Source organism: Saccopteryx leptura, chromosome 3 (assembly GCF_036850995.1).
Source record: "Saccopteryx leptura isolate mSacLep1 chromosome 3, mSacLep1_pri_phased_curated, whole genome shotgun sequence".
Taxonomy (NCBI): domain Eukaryota; kingdom Metazoa; phylum Chordata; class Mammalia; order Chiroptera; family Emballonuridae; genus Saccopteryx; species Saccopteryx leptura.
Window position 1 is genome coordinate 254,705,855 of NC_089505.1, and position 23,964 is coordinate 254,729,818.

General features: G+C 39.9%; 1 protein-coding gene across 3 annotated transcripts in view; it reads left to right on the plus strand.

Annotated features, from left to right (window-relative positions):
• The window catches only part of WDPCP (WD repeat containing planar cell polarity effector), a 425,216-nt gene that overhangs the window by 227,150 nt on the left and 174,102 nt on the right, over window positions 1–23,964 (plus strand). For all 3 annotated transcript variants that reach the window (XM_066378166.1, XM_066378168.1, XM_066378167.1), the window contains exon 12: window positions 2,835–2,958. In XM_066378166.1, the coding sequence (XP_066234263.1) occupies window positions 2,835–2,958 (124 nt within the window). The remainder of the gene's footprint in view (window positions 1–2,834; window positions 2,959–23,964) is intronic.

Here is a 23,964-nt window from a genome sequence, read left to right on the forward strand (position 1 = left end):
GAGAGATAAGACACTATTAAAAAAAGGGGGAGGGAACAAATATGTGCCACATACAATAATGAAATTAATTTTTATATTTGTTTATTAGTATGTTACTTTTATTATGATTTACTTATTTACTTAATGTAAAATTCTCCCAAACATTTCTTCACTTGCTTTATTTCATATCTTTGCAGTAAATATTGACATTTATGGTGGGAAATCATGATCAATGAGAAACTGTCCCTGGGTAGTTTACAAGGTGGGAAAAACAGGAACTATTTCAAAAGAGAGCTTGTTTTCCTTGTTATTTTCTTTGCATGTTTATAGATTTTCATATTCTATTTTATTTTGTTTTTAAAGCAAACAAGTTGTTTAGATAGAATTCTGTATATTCCTTCATTTTAGTAGTTCTAGAGAAGCATAATCAATAAGAACATGTTCCCCCAGGAAGTCTGCAACATGGGACGTGGCCCAGCTCACAGGAGGCCTACAGTCAATATTTGTTTAATGTTACTTGAATGTGCTTTTTGGAGGTAGTCCAACCCATTTATGGGGACTCCAATATTTCTACAATGAGAAAATGCCTACCTAGCACAGTGCTTGGAACTCACAATGAGTAAGTACCACAGTAGGTACTCAAATATTAGTAAAAAAATAAAAAGAAGAGTATAACTTCAAATTTTTAGGTGCTAGTGATTTTCTATAATATTTCTGCATGCAGAGTTATTTAAAGTAAGTATTAATTATTATAAGTACACTCTCAAGATTGGGTACATAATAGAAAAAGAAAGGAGTCCCTAAAGAAAACCTGTAATGGTGCACAAATCTATACAAGAGATTCTAAATTTATGGTTGAAGAAATATAGAAGATAAAATATTTATTGTCACTGAGCATACTGAGAAATTACTAACACCTTAGTGAATCTGTATTGTAAGATTCCTGTGTTGTAAGAAAAATTATTAGGGAATTCAAAATAGGCATTATCAGATTTTTGCCTTAATAAAGTATATTTTCAGGAACCATATTGGGGAGATAGGGAGATAAAAAGCTTGTATGATACTAGACTATTAAAATAAAATGCTTGCATGATGCTGTGTTATCAGAATATGTACATTTTAAGCAGGTACATGCATTTCCTCCCAAGTAACTGCAAAACACATTTCTAAAACATTCAGTATTCTCTTATTGAGATTCATTCTATCTGAATATAACAAATTTGACATGGTAATTTGTTTTCCTTTTATTAGTGGAACCCAGTGAGCTCTTTTATTTGTAACTGTGTGGTGGTTATCTTTGACATCTTCATTTCTGCCTTAAACATCAAGCTGGGCTATCTAATGAATCTGTAACTGTGCTGGGAGTTACGAGTGTTCCCATGTAGGCTTGAACATTTCAGATGTACAAAACATGCTGTCAAGAAAACAAGCGATGGCAAAAGAATCTGGCTTGTTTGCACAATAGCATTGCTCTATTCAATTTTAATCTAAATTGACTGCTGCTTTGAAAGAAAATACCTCTAAAGTTCATCTTACTCTACTGTCTAGATTTGAGATTAAAAAAGAAATTACTTAAAGCTTAGCCAAGTCCATGGCAATTACTCTGATGAGGTATTTAATACTTTCAAACCCAAATATGCCTAAAACTAAAGAGTTTTGCTAAATAAAGAATTGTTTATTCAACCAAGTGCTAGTAAGTAGCATAAGTATCAGTGTAGTCTTAAATGTGAACACTAGTGTTCTTATATTACTCATATTCTCACCATTATGGCAATTATATAACTTCTTGGTGTGTCTTCAGGAAATACAACTCCATAGGCATTTCTTGGTAAAATTGTGAAGTAGGCAAAATGTGCCTCTTTCTCCTAATTCTAGCACTCTGGTTTATCAAAACCTGTTCTCCAATCCTTCTTTCCTAGGAAGGTGTCAGTTGACCCAGAAGAGATTAGTGTGTCGTCCCTCCCAGGGGTGTTAGCTTTCAGACCTGGCAAAACCAACAATCTTATTATTGTTTAGGAAAGGATTTAGGAAAGATATAGGGACTTTCACTGTTACTTTAAAGTTGTAATGGGGATATTACTATCTCTGTTACAATAAGGCTATTTTTTATTTGCATTATTATTATTATTTTTTTAGAGAGAGGGAGGGACAGAGGGAGAGAGACAAGAAGGGAGGAGAAATGAGAAGCATTAACTCATGGTTGCAGCACTTTATTCATTGATTGCTTCTCGTGCCTGCCTTGACCAGGAGTCTCAAGCCAGCAACCTTGGGATCATATTAATAATCCCATACTTAAGCCGGCGACCCTGCGCTCAAGCTGGTAACCTCAGGGTTTCAAACCTAGGACCTCAGCATCCCAGGTCAACATTCTATCCACTATGCCACTAGGCAGTTTTGTGTGTGTGTGTGTGTGTGTGTGTGTGTGTGTGTGTGTATTAACATTTCCAATACTGCTTTCAGTTCTCATGTGGACAGGTTAGTGTTCTCTTTTCTACTAAAGAGAGTAAATGTCGAACACATAGGGAGTTGATTTTACTGGAAATACTAGTTTAAATTGTGTTACTTTGATGAGTCACTGTTTTAATTACCCATTTGTGGTGAGAGGTTGATTCATTATGGATTTCTTCAGTTTTGACAGCTTTTTGTTGCTCAGAGTCATTGTCAGCTTTGCCTCAAGTGAAAGTTTATACACAGGTTTGTTTTTGTACCAGCTGTCATAGTTTAATTTCATCTTTCCTCCAACAAGCTCACATTTCATCCAAGTTTGCAAAACCTGACTGACTGCAAACATGAGTATTCTGTTGTAATTGAAGGAGTTTCACTTGTTTTAGTGCTGCTATGTTTGAATTCCACAGCACAGCTTGAGGCAAGCCTTGGAACCTTCTATGCTCCAACAAGACCCCTCTTGGATACAACTATATTGGAATATAGAGATCAAATCAGCAAATATGCAAGGAGATTCTTCCACCACTTGCTCAGGTGAATGCTATCTTTGGATTCATTAGTATTAAACAAATTACCTCTTTAAGGAGCCATCTATTTTATTTAGAATATTCCATAATATGACTATGTTTTCTAATTGCACATACCTTAAGTGAAAAAAAGAAATCTCTTGATAGCCTTTATTTAATTCATTCTTGTTTTCCTTTTAACTACTAAATTTAAATATTGTTTAGGGCTTTTACATCATCACACTTTAATATAAGTTCCCATTTAATATGAAAGCAAAAAATAGCAGCTGTTTAAAATCAATTTGAAAATATTAACTTAATTGTGCTCCTAGCCCTAGAAAAATGGTTTCGTTCCGTTGCAGCTAAAAATATGAATATGCTATAAAATATGCTATATCTGAGACATCATTGGTTTGCTTTACTTTCAAAATTACTGTGGAAAGATTTGTTCCTTGTCTTCTCATGTAATGTGGCATGTTGCTAGCACTACTATGCCTCATTTTCTCTACTTTAGATGGGTATAATACATTCCTTTAACCTTAGGTGTTTTATGATAAATTAGTTAATGTAAATAAATTATTCTGAGAAAAATATAGTATAAAAGTTGAAGGACAATTACATATAGCATATCCCATGTATATAAAGTTCAAAAATGGATGGAAGATGAATGAACGATAGAGATTGATGATAGATAGGTTGGTAGATAGAGTTAGTTTAGAAATACATATACATGTGTCAATACTATAAATAAAAGCAAGGAAGTGATTAGAACAAAATCTATGAAAGTGTGGAATAGGTTAAGAGAAATCTTCTAGGAATAGACACATTGGAGGCTCCAAGGTATTAGTAATATTCCATTTCTTAAGATGAATGGGGTATATATTAAGGACCATTAAAAATTGTTATTGAGTGGCTCTGGTCGCGGCAGAGCGATGCCCCGGAGGGGCAGAGCATCGCCCCCTGGTGGGCAGAGCATCGCCCCTGGTGGGCGTGCCGGGTGGATCCCGGTCGGGCGCATGTGGGAGTCTGTCTGACTGTCTCTCCCCGTTTCCAGCTTCGGAAAAATACAAACAAAAAAAAAAATTGTTATTCTTTTAGATGAATGTATATATTATATATTTTTTATATATGATATATTTTATAACAGAAAATACTAAATTGTCAACTCCATGCACCAAATGGAAGGAACTGAGTTGAGTTTAGAATTTAAATTTTACTTACAATATAAATTTATTATAATTCTATTTAACTTAAGCAATTTCATATATACAGTAGTCTCTGTTTTTCTTAGACCAACCCTGTTAAGGGGATATTATCATTTGGCAAATGAATAAACGATATATAAAGTGGCACTTTGATCTCTACCTAATAGAGAAACAGTCATTGGAAAACAGTCATTGTAGAAGCCGAGAAGTGTTAATATATTGTAAGAGTTATGATCTGTAATTGAATTTTGCCTTTTTTTTTTTTTTTTTTGGTACTTTTGGTATTTTTCTGAAGCTGGAAACGGGGAGAGACAATCAGACAGACTCCCGCATGCGCCCGACCGGGATCCACCCGGCACGCCCACCAGGGGGCGACGCTTTGCCCACCAGGGGGCGACGCTTTGCCCACCAGGGGGCAATGCTCTGCCCCTTGGGGCGTCGCTCTGTTGTGACCAGAGCCACTCTAGCGCCTGGGGCAGAGGCCAAGGAGCCATCCCCAGCGCCCGGGCCATCTTTGCTCCAATGGAGCCTCGCTGTGGGAGGGGAAGAGAGAGACAGAGAGAAAGGAGAGGGGGAGGGGTGGAGAAGCAGATGGGCGCTTCTCCTGTGTGCCCTGGCTGGGAATCGAACTTGGGACTTCTGCACGCCAGGCCGACGCTCTACCACTGAGCCAACCGGCCAGGGCTGAATTTTGCCCTTTTTATCTGAGTGACGTTATATAATTTAAGAGATTCTTCACCCTGAGTGAGGCATTCTTCTCTATATGAACCTATGCCAAAAGTACTGAGGGTGTTGTTACATTTATTAGGACTGAGGGCTTTGTTCTTTGCTCTATTATTTTGTTTTCCTCATTCCTAGGGAAAATTAATGAACTCACTTCCTGCCTGAAAAACACAAAAGATTAACATGAATGAAAAAGGTGTTCTGGAGGCATATTCTTGGGGGCCTCACTGTTTCTCTGGCCTCTGTGACTTTCTGCAGTGGTTTGATTGTATTATAAGCATTACATTTCATAACGTGACACTAATATCCTACGAATATCCACATATACTATTAACGTGCAATTTTTTGTTCATTGATTTTCCTTAAATGCAGTATTCTAACTATTTTTTGGATGTGCTTTGATGAGGTGACTATTATTGTTGTTGTTATTAGACTCTAGCTTTTCTGTGTGGTTATACATGTATCTGGAATTCAATGTTTTCCCTTGGGAGTATACTAGGTTTTTCACGTTTTCTTTTACATGTGTTTTGCTACTATTTCAGTTATAATGAATGTTAATTAGTTCTTTTGACAGTAGGCTATCCACAGCATTATGGAAAACCAAGAGTAAGTTTAGAGGAAATTAAATGAGATAGCTTAGGTTGGAACTGTTCTTTTGTTTAATCTGCTGCCAAGAAGTTCTCTGCTTAAGGGAAGAGAAACAGGCCAAATCCTTTTTTGTATTTGTGGAATACTAGAATTGTGCTACTTCCTGTACTTGGCTAACCAGGATTTTAATATTCTAAAAAAATTAGTAGGTAATGGACTAAAGCCCTAAACAGTAAACCCACCATAGGAAGTTCAAACTGAAGATTAGGAAGGGGAGTGCCGGCCCTGGCAGGTGGTTCAGCGGTAGACCGTCAGTCCGGCATGTGGAAGTCTCTGGTCAGGGCACACAGGAGAAGCGAACATCTGCTTCTCCACCCCCCCACCCCCATCTCTCTTTCCCTCTTTCTTTCTCTCTCTTTCTTTATTCCCCTCCTGCAGCCATGGCTCTACTGGTTCAAGCACATCGGCCTGGGCACTGAAGATGGTTCTGCAGAGCCCCTGCCCCAGACTCTTAAATAGCTTTGTTGCGAGCATGGCCCTGGATGGGGGTTGCCAGGGGGATCCTGGTCGGGCACATGAGGGAGACTCTCTGTTTACCTCCCCTCCTCTCACTTGGAAAAGATAAATAAATAAATAAATAGGAAGAAAAGAAAAGGAGCGCCATGCAGAAGAGGGGGAGGATGTGCTTGAGATCCTCACTGGTAAAGCTGATGACTCAGATTGCCTGAGTACAAATTGGATTGTTTTGATTAAGAAGAATAAAATATTAGATTGATTTCAATTTCATGCAGCAATAGAAAGGGTGAGTATTACAGTGTGAATTTGTGGTAAAAGACAACTATACTGTGTAATTTACTAAAATAAAAATTTTTTTATACAATTTTGTTTTATCTTGACAGTTAGAGGGGCCCCATGGACATCTTTGTTTATGACTCTTTTTGTCTTTAACAAGTATAAAAAATTATCCTGCAGCCTTCCTCCAAATCCAAATGAATCTACACTTTAAAACTTACTTATGTCCTTTTCTGACACCTTTTTATATGTGTTTAAAGTGATCAATTTTTATAAAGACATTCTACCTATAAATGTGAATCATTGCTCCTAACATTAAAGGTAGAGAGCAGAAATACAATCTTGATATCATAGCTAAAAAAGATATTTTATTATAATAAAAGTTTAAAGATATCAATTGGTCTAAATCATAAGACGATTAATTTGGAAGACTCTTACCTATAGGTGTCTAGAAAAAATATTAGTGTTTTCCTTTTTTCTCCCTCTCACAACACTTCTGATATCAGAAGTTCTTTCCCACACTGACCAATTCTCTGACAGCAGCTGGGTGTTCTACAATTCAATTTAATTCTGACATCCCTCCCTTTGCCTCTGAATGTCTCCACACTATACTCTGTGTCTGTATGATGTTGTATTAACCTTGCATCTCCGGATTAAATCCTGCTTGATCATGGTGTATGATTTTTTTTAAATGTGTTGCTGGATCAGGTTTGTTAATATTTTGCTGAAGGTTTTAGCATCTAGGTTCATCAGAGATATTGGCCTATAGTTTTCTTTCTTTATAATGTCTTTATCCGGTTTTGGAATTAGGATAATGCTGGCCTCATAAAATGAGCTTGGGAGTCTTTCCTCCTCTTTAATTTTTTGGAATAAGTTTGAGAAAGATAAGTGTTCTCTGAATGTTTGATAGAATTCACCTGTGAAGCTATCTGGTCCAGGACTTTTGTTCATTGGGAGTTTTTTGACTACTGTTTCAATTTCACTTGCCATAATCTTTTTATTCAGATTCTCTGATTCTTATTCAGTTTTAGAAGATTGTATATTTCTAGGAATTTACCCATTTTGTCCACACTGTCCAATTTGTCAGCATATAGTTATTCTTAATATTTTCATATACCCTATGTTTTTTGATTGGATAATTTAATTTGTCTATAGTTAAGGTTATTATTGATAGGTACTTATTTATTGCCATTTTATTCTTTATAACTATGCTTCTCTATATGTATAATTCCTTTTCTTCTTCTTCCTCTTCTTCTTCCTTCTTCCTCTTCCTGGCCCTTTAACATTTTCCATGATACTGTATTGGTGGTAATGAACTCTTTTAACTTTTTCTCATTTGGGAAGCTCTTCATTATGCTTTCAATTTTAAATGATAGTTTTGCTGGGTCTTGGTTTCAGGTTCTTGCTCTTTTTTTTTTTTTTTTTTGTATTTTTCCAGAGCTAGAAGCGGGGAGACAGACTCCCACATGTGCCTGACGGGGATCCAACTAGCATGCCCACAAGGGGGCAATGCTCTGCCCATCTGGGGCATCGCTCCGTTGCGGCCAGAGCCATTCTAGTGCCTGAGGCAGAGGCCTTGTAGCCCTCCTCAGCGCCCAGGCCAACTTTGCTCCAATGGAGCCTTGGCTGCAGGAGGGGAAGAGAGAGACAGAGAGGAAGGAGAGGGGGAAGGGTGGAGAAGCAAATGGGCACTTCTCCTGTGTGACCTGACCGGGAATCGAACCTGGGACTTCCACACGCCAGGCTGATGCTCTACCACTGAGCCAACTGGCCAGGACCAGGTTCTTACTTCATCACTTTGAATATTTCATGCCAATCCCTTGTGGCCTACAGTGTTTCTGTTGAGAAATCAACTGACAGTCTTATGAGAGCTCCTTTGTAGGTAACTAACTGCCTTTCTCTTATGGCTCTTAGGATTCTCTCTTTGTCTTTAAACTTTGCATATTTAATTACGTTGTGCTTCAGTGTGGGCTTCTTTGGGTTCATGTTGTTTGGGACTCTGTGCTTTCTGGACTTGTGTGTAGTTTTCTTTCACTAGGTTTGGAAAGTTTTCAGTCATTTTTTTAAATAGGTTCTTGATCTATTGCTCTCTCTCTTTTCTTTGTAGTATCCCTGTGATGTGGATACTGTTATGTTTCGTGTTTTCTCCAAGAATTCTTAAACCATCCTTATTTTTAAAAAGTCTGTTTTCTTTTTGCTGCTTTGATTATGTTCCACCACCTTCTCTTCCAAAATGCTGATTTGATCCTCTGCTTCTTCAAACCTACTTCTTCAAACCTTCTAGTGAATTCTTCATTTCAAATATTATATTCTTCATTTCTGTTGGTTCTTTTTTATGGTTTCTATGTCCTTTTTAATACTTAGTATCTCTGTAAAGTCTCACTGAAATAACCCAGTTTCCCCCTAAGGTCCTTGAGCATCATTGTTTACATTGTTAAACTCTGCATCTGGTACTTTGGTTGTTTCTATTTCATTTAATTCTTTTTCTGGAGATTTCTCTAGTTCTTCATTTAGGGTATATTTATTTTTCTCCACATTTTTTCTGCCTTTTTGTGTATGTCTATGTGATTTAGGTAGCTCTGCTATGACTCCTAAACTTGTTTTGGTGGTTTTATGATGTAGATAATGTTCAGTTAGTTCAGTGGTGCAATCTTCACGATCACCTGAGGTCAGTTCTTCAGGAATGTATCTTGTGGGTTATGTGAGCCCTTTTGCTGTAGTTGAGTCTTGAATGCTGTGGCTCTTTTGTAGGTGGAGGTAACCCCTCAGATTGCCTGACTATCAGGATAAACCTAGATCACCTGGTATGAGTCATTGTGCCGAGGCTGCTACCAAGTCAGAGTTCTTCTAAGCAGAGTCTGGTGCCTTCCAGGATCCTATTTTGGGTGTGTAGCTTATGTGGCTGGTTGGGTCGAGCTATGGTTTTGTCAGAAGCCCACCATTGGTTATTTTTGCTCTGAGTCCACTTGGGCAGAGTTCAGATACAGGTTGATATCAGATATTGTGTGTAACCAGCCTAGAGGCTACCTGTCTGGAACTACCATGCTATTCACTGTTTTTGGTTGTTTCTATTTGGCCTAGGTGTGCATGGGAAGGGGCAACTTGTGTTCAAGGGTCAGCTTCCTCAATTTAGAGCTGAGGGCTGATATATAAGAGGTCCAATGCTCCCTGAGGTCTACCTTCACCTGCTGGTGACTCTGCCTCTCCCTGAGGTTTCCTGGTCTCCCTCCAGAGCTTCTTACAAAAGACTATATAGAGCGGGCCCAAGCTGGGCCACAGGGTATGAGCTTGGTAGAGCAGGGTAAACAGTGTCAGGAGGACAGGGCTAGCAGATCCTCTACTTGTGGGCTGCACAATCATGCACTCAGTGAGGGAAAAGTGTACTCTAGTCCAGTGGTCCTGGGCCACGGACCGGTACTGGTCCGTGGGCCATTTGGTATCGATCCGCAGAGAAAGAATAAATAACTTACATTATTTCAGTTTTATTTATATTTAAGTCTGAACAATGTTTTATTTTTTAAAAATGACCAGATTCTCTCTGTTACATCTGTCTAAGACTCACTCTTGATGTTTGTCTCGGTCACGTGATACATTTATCCATCCCACCCTAAAGACTGGTCTGTGAAAATATTTTCTGACATTAAACCGGTCCGTGGCCCAAAAAAGGTTGGGGACCACTGCCCTAGTCCATAATCATACTCAGTGTCTGCCAGAGTCTCCAACCCTAGCATCCCCAGGAGGAGTACACTGCAGTTTCAGGTTAGTTGCAGCCAATCATTCCTTCTGCAGGAGCAAACAGAGCAGGGAAGAGCCACCAGGGCTCAGGAGGACAGATCAAAAGAGTCTCTGTTGGGATTTGAGGTGGCCAAGTCCACAGGACAGGGGCAAGTACTTTGCTTCCCCCTGTTCCACAGCCAGCCACACAACCCAGTGCTTGTCAGAAACAAGAGCCTCCGAAGGAGTTGCCCTCCAAAGGTCCCAGCTCCTAGTAGCTCTCTTTTACTCCCGTGGAGCTGAGCTCAGCAGAGCGGGGCTTGACAGTTTCCCATTGTGGGTAGTGCCAGCAAACCTGTAGGAAGGGGTGCTTGTTCCTCTCTCACGCAAGAGCCTCTGAGGGAGACGTGCTCAAGGTCCCAGCTCTGCATGATACTCAGATATCCCTGCAGGGCTAAACTCAGCAGGGCAGGGCCACAGGAAATGGAAGGGCAGGCTAAGTGATTTAACACGTAGGGACAGGTGCCAGCTGCGCGCTTGAAGTGAGGAAGATTTGTTCCCTTTCCAAAGCTACACAGTTCAATCACTGTCTGAGTCTCCACCAAGAGCTTCTCCAGAAAAAGAGAACCCCCGAGATCACTGCTAGGTGCAGTCAGCAGACTCCTCTGCAGGACTCAAGCATGGCAGGGTGGTGTTGCCAGTAGTTGGAGGACTAGGCAGTGCACTCCCCAGGCAGGTGCTATAAGAACAGAAGTGCTCGACCCTGGGAAGATGGTATCTGGGTCTTTAGCAGACTGCATTCTCTCCCAGGCAGATTGAATCTCCACTGATTTCACTACCAGATGCTATGCGAGCTCTTCCCATCTCTGTTGGCTGAATTGGTGTTCCCTGTGAGAGGCTGAGCCTCTACATTCCTGGAGGACAGGAGCTTTGCAAGCAAGATATCCTGGCTTCTCAGCTGCCACACATGCAAGGGCCAGCCCATTCTACATCTACCCGTCTTACCAGTCTATGGGGCTTCTTCTGTAAATCCTTGGTATAGTATTCAGTCCAGCTAGCCTTCAGTTGGTCATTCAGGTTAATTGCTCTATAATTAAGCTATGCATCTGGTTTGGCACTGGGAGTAGGTGAGTGTAGCTTCCACCTACTCTGTAGCTATTTTGGAATCCCCCAAGAGTCATGGTTTTTAAATGCGAATAAAAGAGTAAGCAAAATGTTGAAAAAAACTTTATTACCAAGGAATCAAAATACTGTGTTACTGAAATATTTGTGAGGAAGTGTGTTGATATCCGCATTTGCCTTTGCAATGCAAAAAGAAAATACAATGGATTGATGGATAAAGTAGGAGATTGGTAGATATGTGCTAAAGTAGCAGTGATAGAATGTATGTAGTAGATATATATCTTTTCAACTTTCTTAAATGTTTGAAAATTTTTATAATAAGATATTGGAAGGAAATATATATTATCTTCAGTCAATATTTACACTTAGAATTTGGGGAAAAGAGTAGTCTTTTGGAAATGGCGAAATGACTTTTAGCTTATGCAAAATATATGTGATAGGCAATAAGAATTCTTTTTATAACTAAAAATGTTATTAACCAATTTGATTACTAAATGACTTTTTAAGTTATACTTTTCACTAGGACCATGCACAATAACTAAAACAATTGTATGAAATGAATCAAAAGAATATGAATGCTAAAACAATTACCTAAGGACATTTAGCATAAAAGATAAAATGATCTCCAGAGAAAAACTTCTTGGTTAGATCATCTAAAAATGCTAGATAATATTTGTTAAATACTATTTAAAGCATGGTTGACCTGGCAGGAAACTAAGGGAAACACTCAGAGATTGAAATGACAAGGATGCTTGATTCCATAAGAGTAAGCAAATTCAAAGTTTGCCTTGAAGGCATCTGCTGGCAGTGAGGTGCTTGGTTTACAGAGGCTCTATGCTCAGTTAGGAGACAAAACTCTGGGCTTAAGGAGACGGAGAGATTTGTTATCAGAGATTCTCCACATCAGGCTACAACCCTCGCAGTGCAGTATCTTCCCTGAGTGAACTAGAAGGAAGACAGGAGATGCAAGAAGGAATGGTGGGCAAAAAATAATGTTAAACTTGTCGAAACTGATTGTATAAGACAAAATTCCAATGTCTAATTCACAGGGTTAAATATTAAGACTAAAATCCTGGACAATAACAATACACAAATCAGAACAGAAGTGAAGAATTTAAAGTATTCTAAGATCCTTGTACTTTTCAAGAGAAAGCTAGAAATATATATTAATACCAAGTATTATTAAGTAAAATATATATAGTAGAATTTTTAGGATAATCACTAAAGGAACAGAAAAAGGGTATATAATTTCAGAGGGAAATGTTGGATGAGGGAAATAACACAATCCAAAAAAGTCAAGAAATGGGAAAGAGTGTGGCATGCAGGGTGAAGAACATAAAAAAAAAAGATGGAAAACAGCCTGACCAGGCAGTGGCGCAGTGGATAGAGCATCAGACTGGGACGCGGAGGACTCGGGTTTGAAACCCTGAGGTCGCCAGCTTGAGTGCGGGCTCATCTGGTTTGAGCAAGGCTCACCAGCTTGAGCCCAAAGTCACTGATTTGAGCAAGGGGATACTCGGTCTGCTATAGCCTCCTGGTCAAGGCACATATGAGAAAGCAAACAATAAGCAAATAAGGTGCCACAACAAATAAGTGATACTTCTCATCTCTCTCCCTTCCTGTCTGTCTGTTGCTATCTGTCCCACTCTCTGTCTCTGTCACACACACAAAAAAAGATGGAAAACAGAAAATACCCAATGAGGTAGTCAAAATGAATTTTAAAAATCTAATTGCACAGATAAGTGTAAAAACAAAACTAGACTGCACATAAGAATAAACTCAAATTGGATTAAAGACTTCAATGTTATACTTGAAACCATAAATTTCCTAGAAGAAAACATAAACAGTAAAATCTCAGACATTCTTTTTTTTCTGACATATTCCGTGGGCAAGGGAAACAAAAGAAAAATAAATAAGTGGGACTACATCAAAGTAGAAAGTTTTTGCAAAACTACAGACCAATATCTCTAATGAATACAGATGCTAAAATACTAAACAAAATACTAGCAAATCGAATACAACAACACATTAAAAAAATAATACATCATGATCAAGTGGAATTCATCCCAGAATCTCAAGGATGGTTCAACATATGTAAAACGGTTAACGTAATACACCATATCAACAAAACAAAGAACAAAAACCACATGATCTTATCAATAGACGCAGAAAAGGCTTTCCATATCGGAAAAGAAGAAGTAAAGGTATCACTTTTTGCAGATGATATGATCCTAAACATCGAAAACCCCAAAGAATCCACAAAAAGACTACTAGAAACAATAAGCCAATACAGTAAGGTCGCAGGATACAAAAAATATATACAGACTAATGAAAATGACAATACGACATATCAGAATCTATGGGATGCAGCAAAAGCAGTGATAAGAGGGAAGTTCATATCACTTCAGGCATATATGAACAAACAAGACAGAGCCCAAGTGAACCACTTAACTTCCCACCTTAAGGAACTAGAAAAAGAAGAACAAAGACAACCCAAAACCAGCCGAAGAAAGGAGATAATAAAAATCAGAGCAGAAATAAATGAATTAGAGAACAGAAAAACTATAGAAAAAATTAATAGAACAAGGAGCTGGTTCTTTGAAAAGATCAACAAAATTGACAAACCCTTGGCAAGACTTACCAAGGAAAAAAGAGAAAGAACTCATATAAACAAAATCCAAAATGAAAGAGGAGAAATCACCACGGACACCGTAGATATACAAAGAATTATTGTAGAATACTATGAAAAACTTTATGCCACTAAATTCAACAACCTAGAAGAAATGGATAAATTCCTAGAACAATACAACCTTCCTAGACTGAGTCAAGAAGAAGCAGAAAGCCTAAACAGACCTATCAGTAGAGAAGAAATAGAAAAAACCATTAAAAACCTCCCCAAAAATAAAAGTCCAGGCCCAGACGGCTATACCAGCGAATTTTATCAAACATTCAAAGAAGACTTGGTTCCTATTCTACTGAAAGTCTTCCAAAAAATTGAAGAAGAAGCAATACTTCCAAACACATTTTATGAGGCCAACATAACCCTCATACCAAAACCAGGCAAGGATGGCACAAAAAAAGAAAACTACAGACCAATATCTCTAATGAATACAGATGCTAAAATACTAAACAAAATACTAGCAAATCGAATACAACAACATATTAAAAAAATAATACATCATGATCAAGTGGGATTCATCCCAGAATCTCAAGGATGGTTCAACATACGTATAACGATTAACGTAATACACCATATCAACAAAACAAAGAACAAAAACCACATGATCTTATCAATAGACGCAGAAAAGGCTTTCGATAAAATACAACACAATTTTATGTTTAAGACTCTCAACAAAATGGGTATAGAAGGAAAATATCTCAACATGATAAAGGCCATATATGATAAACCATCAGCTAACATCATATTAAATGGCACTAAACTGAAGGCTTTCCCCCTTAAATCAGGAACAAGACAGGGTTGTCCACTCTCTCCACTCTTATTTAATGTGGTACTAGAAGTTCTAGCCAGAGCAATCAGACAAGACAAAGAAATAAAAGGCATCCATATCGGAAAAGAAGAAGTAAAGGTATCACTTTTTGCAGATGATATGATCCTATACATCGAAAACCCCAAAGAATCCACAAAAAGACTACTAGAAACAATAAGCCAATACAGTAAGGTCGCAGGATACAAAATTAACATACAGAAGTCAATAACCTTTCTATATGCCAACAATGAAACATTTGAGAACGAACTCAAAAGAATAATCCCCTTCACAATTGCAACAAAAAGAATAAAATACCTAGGAATAAACATAACAAAGAATGTAAAGGACTTATATAATGAAAACTATAAACCATTGTTAAGGGAAAACGAAAAAGATGTAATGAGATGGAAGAATATTCCTTGTTCTTGGTTAGGAAGAATAAATATAATCAAGATGGCCATATTACTCAAAGCAATATACAAATTTAATGCAATTCCCATCAAAATTCCAATGACATTTTTTTTTTTCATTTTTCCGAAGCTGGAAACGGGGAGGCAGTCAGACAGACTCCCGCATGCGCCCGACCGGGATCCACCCAGCATGCCCACCAGGGGGCGATGCTCTGCCCCTTTGGGGCGTCGCTCTGTTGCATCCAGAGCCATTCTAGCGCCTGAGGCAGAGGTCACAGAGCCATCCCCAGCGCCCGGGCCATCTTTGCTCCAATGGAGCCTCGGCTGTGGAAGGGGAAGAGAGAGACAGAGAGGAAGGAGAGGCAGAGGGGTGGAGAAGCAGACGGGCGCCTCTCCTGTGTGCCCTGGCTGGGAATCGAGTCCGGGACTCCTGCACGCCAGGCCGATGCTCTACCGCTGAGCCAACCGGCCAGTGCCCAATGACATTTTTTAAAGAAATGGAGCAAAAAATCATCAGATTTATATGGAACTATAAAAATCCCCGAATAGCCAAAGCAATCCTAAAGAAAAAGAATGAAGCTGGGGGCATTACAATACCTGACTTCAAACTATATTATAGGGCCACGACAATCAAAACAGCATGGTATTGGCAGAAAAATAGACACTCAGACCAATGGAACAGAATAGAAAACCCAGAAATAAAACCACATATATATTGTCAAATAACTTTTGATAAAGGGGCCAACAACACACAATGGAGAAAAGAAAGCCTCTTCAACAAATGGTGCTGGGAAAACTGGAAAGCCACATGCAAAAGAATGAAACTGGACTACAGTCTGTCCCCCAGTACTAAAATTAACTCAAAAAGGATCAAAGATCTAAACATAAGACCTGAAACAATTAAGTACATAGAAGAAGACATAGGTACTCAACTCATGGACCTGGGTTTTAAAGAGCATTTTATGAATTTGACTCCAATGGCAAGAGAAGTGAAGGCAAAAATTAATGAATGGGACTACATCAGACTAAGAAGTTTTTGCTCAGCAAGAGAAACTGATAACAAAATAAACAGACAGCCAACTAAATGGGAAATGATATTTTCAAACAACAGCTCAGATAAGGGCCTAATATCCAAAATATACAAAGAACTCATAAAACTCAACAACAAACAAACAAACAATCCAATAAAAAAATGGGAAGAGGACATGAACAGACACTTCTCCCAGGAAGAAATACAAATGGCCAACAGATATATGAAAAGATGCTCATCTTCTTTAGTTATTAGAGAAATGCAAATCAAAACTGCAATGAGATACCACCTCACACCTGTTAGATTAGCTATTATTAACAAGACAGGTAATAGCAAATGTTGGAGAGGCTGTGGAGAAAAGGGAACCCTCATACACTGTTGGTGGGAATGTAAAGTAGTACAACCATTATGGAAGAAAGTATGGTGGTTCCTCAAAAAACTGAAAATAGAACTACCTTATGACCCAGCAATCCCTCTACTGGGTATATACCCCCAAAACTCAGAAACATTGATACGTAAAGACACATGCAGCCCCATGTTCATCGCAGCATTGTTCACAGTGGCAAGGACATGGAAACAACCAAAAAGCCCACCAATAGATGACTGGATAAAGAAGATGTGGCACATATACACTATGGAATACTACTCAGCCATAAGAAATGATGACATTGGATCATTTACAGCAAAATGGTGGGATCTTGATAACATGATACGAAGTGAAATAAGTAAATCAGAAAAAAACAGGAACTGCAGTATTCCATACGTAGGTAGGACATAAAAGTAAGACTAGGAGACATTGATAAGAGTGTGGTGGTTACGGGGGGAGAGGGGAGAGGGAGAGGGCAAGCGGAGGGGGAGGGGCACAAAGAAAACTAGATAGAAGGTGACGGAGGACAATCTGACTTTGAGTGATGGGTATGCAACATAATTGAACGAAAAGATAACCTGGACATGTTGTCATTGAATATATGTATCCTGATTTATTGATGTCGCCCCATTAAAAAATAAAATTATTATTAAAAAAAAGTTTTTGCATAGAAAAGGAAACCATCAACAAAATGAAAAGACAACCCACTGAAAGGGAGAACACATTTACCAGGGATTCATCTGATAAGGGATTAATTTCTAAAATTTATAAAGGTCTTATACAACTTAACAGCAGGAAAAACAAACAATTCAATTAAAAAATGGGCAAAGGACCTGAATAGACACTTCTTCAAAGATGACATACTGATGACCAATAGACATATGAAAAGATGTTTAGTGTCACTAATCATAAGTGAAGTGCAAATTAAAACCACTGTGAGATCTCACCTCATACCTGTCAGGATGGCTATCAATAATAAATCAATAGACAGCAAGTGTTGGCAAGTATGTGGAGAAAACGGAACTCCTGTGCACTGCTGGTGGGAATGCCGATTGGTGCAGCCACTGTGGAATGTAGTATGGAGTTGCCTCAAAAAATTAAAAATGGACCTGCCTGCAACCTACCAATTCCACTTTTGGGAATGTATACAAAGAAACCTGAAACACTGATTCAAGAGTATGTGCACCCACCCGCCCCTGTGTTCACTGCAGCGTTATTTAGCCAAGATTTGGTGCCCATCAATAGATGACTGAATAAAAAAGCTGTGGTACATTTACACAGTGTAATACTACTTGACTATAAAAAAGATGAAAATCTAACCTTTTATGACAGCATGGATGGAACTGGGTATTATTGTGCTAAGTGAAATAAGCCAGTCAGAGAAAGACAAGTACTGTACAATTTTACTTTTATGTGGAATCTAATGAACAAAATAAACTAGTAAACAGTGGAACCAGACTCATAGAGCAGACTGATAGCTGTCAGAGGGGTGAGGGGAGAGAGGGATGGGTAAAAAGGTGTAGGGATTAAACAAAGAAAAAAAACACATAGACAACACTACAGTGATTCCAGAGGGAAAGGGGTTTAGGGGAAGGTAGAAGAGGTTAAAGGCATGATAAATGGTAATGGAATTGAGACCACTTTGGGTGATGAAAAGACAGTACAATATATAACTGATGTATTATATAATTGTGTACCTGAAACCCATAATTTATTAACCAATGTCACCCCAATAAATTCAATAAAAAAGGCCTGACCTGTGGTGGCACAGTGAGATAAAGCTTTGACCTGGAACACTGAGGTTGCCGGTTCGAAACCCTGGGCTTGCCTGGCCAAGGCACATATGGGAGTTGATGCTTCCTGCTTCTCCCCCTTCTCTCTCGCTCTCTCACACACACACACACTCCTCTCTCTCTAAAAATCAATAAAAAATTCAATATAAATGTTGCAAAAATCAGTAATTGTCAACAAAAGTGAACTAAAATTTTATGGCAAATATCATTGAAAGATTTTTTTCTATGTTTTTACAAGAGGCTCTAAAACATAGAAAGTTTAAAAATTAGAAAATGGAGAAAAATTATACTAGTTCAATACCCAACAGGAATCTAATAATGTGTACAAATAATCTTTAAAGTGAAATCAGGGAGGTTCCAAGATGGCCGCAGAGCAGGCAAACGCTCCAACTCCCACTTCCCAGAGCCAAGGTGGATTACAACTTAAATCTGAGAACACTCATCGTGAAAGGCCAACTTTGGACTAAGCTAAGGATTCTACAGCCAAGGACCACCAAAGAACCCACACTGAGACTGGTAGGAAAGGCGGAAACGTGGAAAGGACTGCCCTGCTCCTGGGAGCGAGCAGTGGCTGGCAGGGACTCACACAATGGGAAGGGTTGTCCAGCGAGTTGTGGGTCCTCATCCCCAAAACCGGAATCCCAACCTAGAGCCCTGGAGCCTGGAAGGGGCTTATAGACTATATTTGGCTGAGAAAAGAGCCTAGACACTGTTTGAGAGAAGGAGGCAGAACTCTCAGATCCTGGCTCCACATTAAAAGGACTGCATGGAGAGCCTCACTCACAGCCACTTTCCCGGAGCTCTAAGAGCAGAGAGCGCTGGGAGGACTAGAGTTCCCAGGGGAGAGAGTAGTCTCAGAGGCACAGAGGGAGACACTTTGAGCAATGGTCACCCTAACTCCTGGGCTGAGTCACTCCCCAAATCTAAAGTGAACATTTTTCCTGGGAACAGCATCACTAGCAAAGGGAAGAAATTACCCCATCCACCGGAGGCTCACCTGCCCTAGCTAGAACAAAGGCACTTAGAGCCAGGCAGCACATTAGGGACACGAATAGGGAGTACAGAGGTCTAATTACACCACCCCAGGCACTGCTGAGTGTTTGCCCAAGGTGGACAGGCTGGAGGCTGCAGGGCACAGTTGTGGAAGCCAGAGTGGTTCGAGCAAGCATGCACAAGCCAGCCGTGGACCTAGGAACCACTGCTGCCGCTGCAGGGGTCCAGGATCATACACAGTCCTGCTCACTGAGTGGGCCCGCCCTGGGTGGGGGCGGAGGCTTGAGCGTCAGCAGAGAGGTTATATGCACAGGCGAGCGTGAGCCCACCAGCAACGGCGGAAGTCTCGGTGGCCACTGCAGGGGTCCAGGCCAGCGCACAAACCTGCCTGTGGTGCCAGCATGCCCACAGCAACAGCGGAAGCCGGGCAACCTCAGGGGTGGTCTGAGCAGGCATGTGTGCAGGCCACCTGTGCCAGCTGCTTATGTCTGAGTCTACATGCAGACCCCCAGCGATGGACTAGCCCTCCGCAGAAGAGACAGCCCCAGAAGTGGTCTGAGAAGGCATGCGAGCCCCACCCGCAGGGGCAAAAGCCAGGGCAAACAGTGCGGAGGCCCAAGCCCATGAGCAAAAGTGCCCGCAGCACAGGCCGGCCCTCAGAACAGCGGAGGTTGTGGAGGCCATGGAAGCAGTCCAAACAGGCGCACATGGGCAAGTGCGAGTCCAACTGGGTTTGCGTTGGCAGTGGAGGTGGGCTGGCGCCAGCAGCACCTGAGCCCAAATGTCCCAGGCAACAATAGCAGTGGCTGCTGGGTAGACAGACCACACAATGGAAGCACAGGGGCCACACCAACTGGACCTCTGTGACTACACCTTACTGAGTACTGAAAAAGAAGATAAAATAAAATAAAGTAAATAAATAAAAAGTCTGGATAGTATGACACCTGAGGCTAAGGAGTAGGCCACATCCAAGACCGTACCTAATCACTGAATTACAGTACTATGCCCAACAAGTAGCCAGCAATAAGAGGCACCAGAAAGCAGATTTTAGGGGAACTTGAACTTTTAAAGGAACTTCTCCCAACCAAGAGTAGATAAAAGCAAGCCTAGGAGTGCAGCTGATATTTACAATGGCACCTGAACCCAGAAGAGGCAGCCACAATATCTGGATTGCCTGTAGCTCTCAAAAAGCTGATAAGATGCAGTCATAGGCAGTGAACCCCACTGATCTGTGCCAGGTCCAGGGCAGGCATATTCAGCAGCAGATATCGAAAGCACCAGTACAGGAGCTAACAACCCTTGTTAGAGTGGAAGCTTGATGAAGGGCTCCTCAAACCTAACCCAGCTAAGACATAGAAAACTCCAACACAAACAGCAAAACAACAGTGATAGCAGATAAGTAGCCAACAGTGGATTACAAACAACAGCTGATGCCAACCCAAGAAGACCTAGAAATAACACAACTGAAAATTGGAGGCAGAAAATACCAACCCTAGTCTTAGCTAGCTTCACAAACAACACACCCAAACAAGGAGTGTATACACAGACAAAATGCAAAGACAGAGAAGTGCAATCCAAATGAATCAACAACAGAAACCCCCAGAAAATGAAATTTAGTGAGATGGAAATAACCAAACTACTGGATGCAGAGTTTAAAATAATGATTATTGGATTGCTTAAAGATCTTAGAACAACAATGGATAGACACAATGAGCACATAAATAAAGAGATAACAAGCATCAAAAAGGACATTGAAGTAATAAAGAAGAACCAGTCAGAAATGACAAATACAATATCAGAAATGAAGACTACACTAGAAGCAATGGGAAGCAGGCTGGATGAAGCAGAGGATTGAATCAGCGATTTAGAAGACAAGATAAACGAAAACACAGAAGCAGAGCAGCAAAAAGAAAACAGGCTCAAAAAATCTGAGGAAACTCTAAGAGAGCTCTGTGACAAACTAAAGAGAAACAACGTCCACGTCATAGGGGTTCCTGAAGAACAAGTGAAAGAACAAGGGACAGAGACCATGTTCAAAGAAATCATAGCTGAAAACTTCCCTAAATGGATGCAGGAAAAAGTCACACAAGTTCCAGGAGCACAGAGAACTCTACTAAAAGGAAACCCAAAGAATCTACACCAAGACACATCATAATTAAAATACCAAAGCTAAAAGATAAAGAAAAAATATTAAAAGCTACTAGAGAAAAGCAGTCAATCACCTACAAAGCAGCCCCCATAAGGATGACATCCAACTTCTCAACAGAAACACTTGAGGCCAGAAGGGAATGGCAAGAAATATTCAAAGTAATGCAGAACAAGAGCCTACAACCAAGACTTCTTTATTCAACAAGGCTATCATTAAAATTGAAGGAGAAATAAAAAGCTTCCCAGACCAAAAAAACAAAAACAAAAACAAAAACAACTCAAGGAATTCATTACAACCAAACCAATGCTTCAAGAAATGTTAAGGGGCCTGTTGTAAACAAAACAAAGAGGGGGAAGAATATAGCAAAAGAGGAATGTAGCTTTAAAGTATAAAATGGCAATAAACAACTACATATCAATAATAACCTTAAATGTAAATGGATTAAATAATCCAATCAAAACACATAGGGTAGCTGCGTGGATAAGAAAACAGGACCCATACATATGCTGTCTACAACAGACATACCTCAAAACAAAACGTACACATAGACTGAAAGTAAATGGTTGGGAAAAATTTCATGCAAATGAAAATGAAAAAAAAGCTGGGGTAGCAATACTTAGACAAAATGGACTTTAAAACAAAGGCTATAGTAAGAGATAAAGGTCACTACATAATGATAAAGGGAGCAATCCAACAGGAAGATATAACCATTATAAATATCTACGCACCTAATAGAGGAGCACCTAAATATATAAAGCAGACTTTGATGGATGTAAAAAGGGAGAGATCAACAGCAATACTATAATAGTAGGGGATTTCAATACCCCACTAACATCACTAGATAGATCCTCAAGAAAGAAAGTTAACAAAGAAACAGCAACTTTAACAGACACACTAGATCAGGGGTCCCCAAACTTTTTACACAGGGGGCCAGTTCACTGTCCCTCAGACCGTTGGAGGGCCAGACCATAAAAAAAAACTATGAACAAATCCCTATGCACACTGCACATATCTTATTTTAAAGTAAAAAAACAAAACGAGAACAAATACAATATTTAAAATAAACAGCAAGTAAATTTAAATCAACAAACTGACCAGTATTTCAATGGGAACTATGCTCCTCTCATTGACCACTAATGAAAGAGGTGCCCCTTCTGGAAGTGCAGCGGGGGCCGGATAAATGGCCTCAGGGGGCAGCATGTGGCCCACGGGCCATAGTTTGGGGACCCCTGCACTAGATCAACTGGATTCAATAGATATCTTCAGAACTTTTCACCCTAACGCAGCAGAATATACATTATTTTCAAGTGTTCATGGTACATTCTCTAGGATAGACCACATGTTAGGGCACAAAAGCAGTCTCAACAAATTTAAGAAGATTGAAATCATATTAAGCATCTTCTCTGATCACAATGGCATGAAACTATAAATCAACCACAACAGAAAAACTGAAAAATACTCAAACACTTGAAAACTAAATACCATGTTATTAAATAACAAATGGGTTAACAATGAAATGAAAGAAGAAATAAAAAAATTTCTAGAAACGAATGATAATGAGCATACAACAACTGAAAATTTATGGGACACAGCAAAAGCAGTCCTGAGAGGGAAGTTCATAGCATTACAGGCATACTGTAAGAAGCTAGAAAAAGCTCAAATAAACAACTTAACCCTGCATCTAAAAGAACTAGAGAAAGAACAGTAAGTAAAGCCCAGAGGGAGTAGAAGGAAGGAAATAATAAAGATCAGAGCGGAAATAAATGACAAAGAGGCTAAAAAAACAATACAGAGAATCAATGAAACCAAGAGCTTGTTCTTTGTAAAGGTAAGCAAGGTCGATGAACCTTTAACCAGACTCACCAAGAACTCATATAAATAAAATTAGAAATGAGAGTGGAGAAATAACTGACACAACAGAAATACAAAGGAGTGTAAGAAAATACTATGAAGAACTGTATGCCAAATAATTAGCAACCTAGGTTCCTGGTCGGCAAATTGTGGCTCGTGAGCCACATGCGGCTCTTTGGCATCTTGAGTGTGGCTCTTCCACAAAATACCACTTGTGGGCGCTATCTCGATAAGGAACGTACCTACGTATATAGTTTAAGTTTAAAATTTTGGCTCTCCAAAGAAATTTCAATCGTTGTACTGTTGATATTTGGCTCTGTTGACTAATGATTTTGCTGACCACTGACCTAGGCGAAATGGACAAATTTCTTGAAACATATAATCTTTCAAAAATCAATCTGGAAGAATCAGAAAACCTAAAAAGACTGATTACAACAAATGAGATCAAAACAATTATCAAAAAACTCCCAGCCCTGGCTGGTTGGCTCAGCGGTAGAGCGTCGGCCTGGTGTGCGGGGGACCCGGGTTCGATTCCCATCCAGGGCACATAGGAGAAGCACCCATTTGCTTCTCCACCCCCACCCCCTCCTTCCTCTCTGTCTCTCTCTTCCCCTCCCGCAGCCAAGGCTCCATTGGAGAAAAGATGGCCCGGGCGCTGGGGATGGCTCCTTGGCCTCTGCCCCAGGTGCTAGAGTGGCTCTGGTCGCGGCAGAGCGACGCCCCGGAGGGGCAGAGCATCGCCCCCTGGTGGGCGTGCCGGGTGGATCCCGGTCGGGCGCATGCAGGAGTCTGTCTGACTGTCTCTCCCC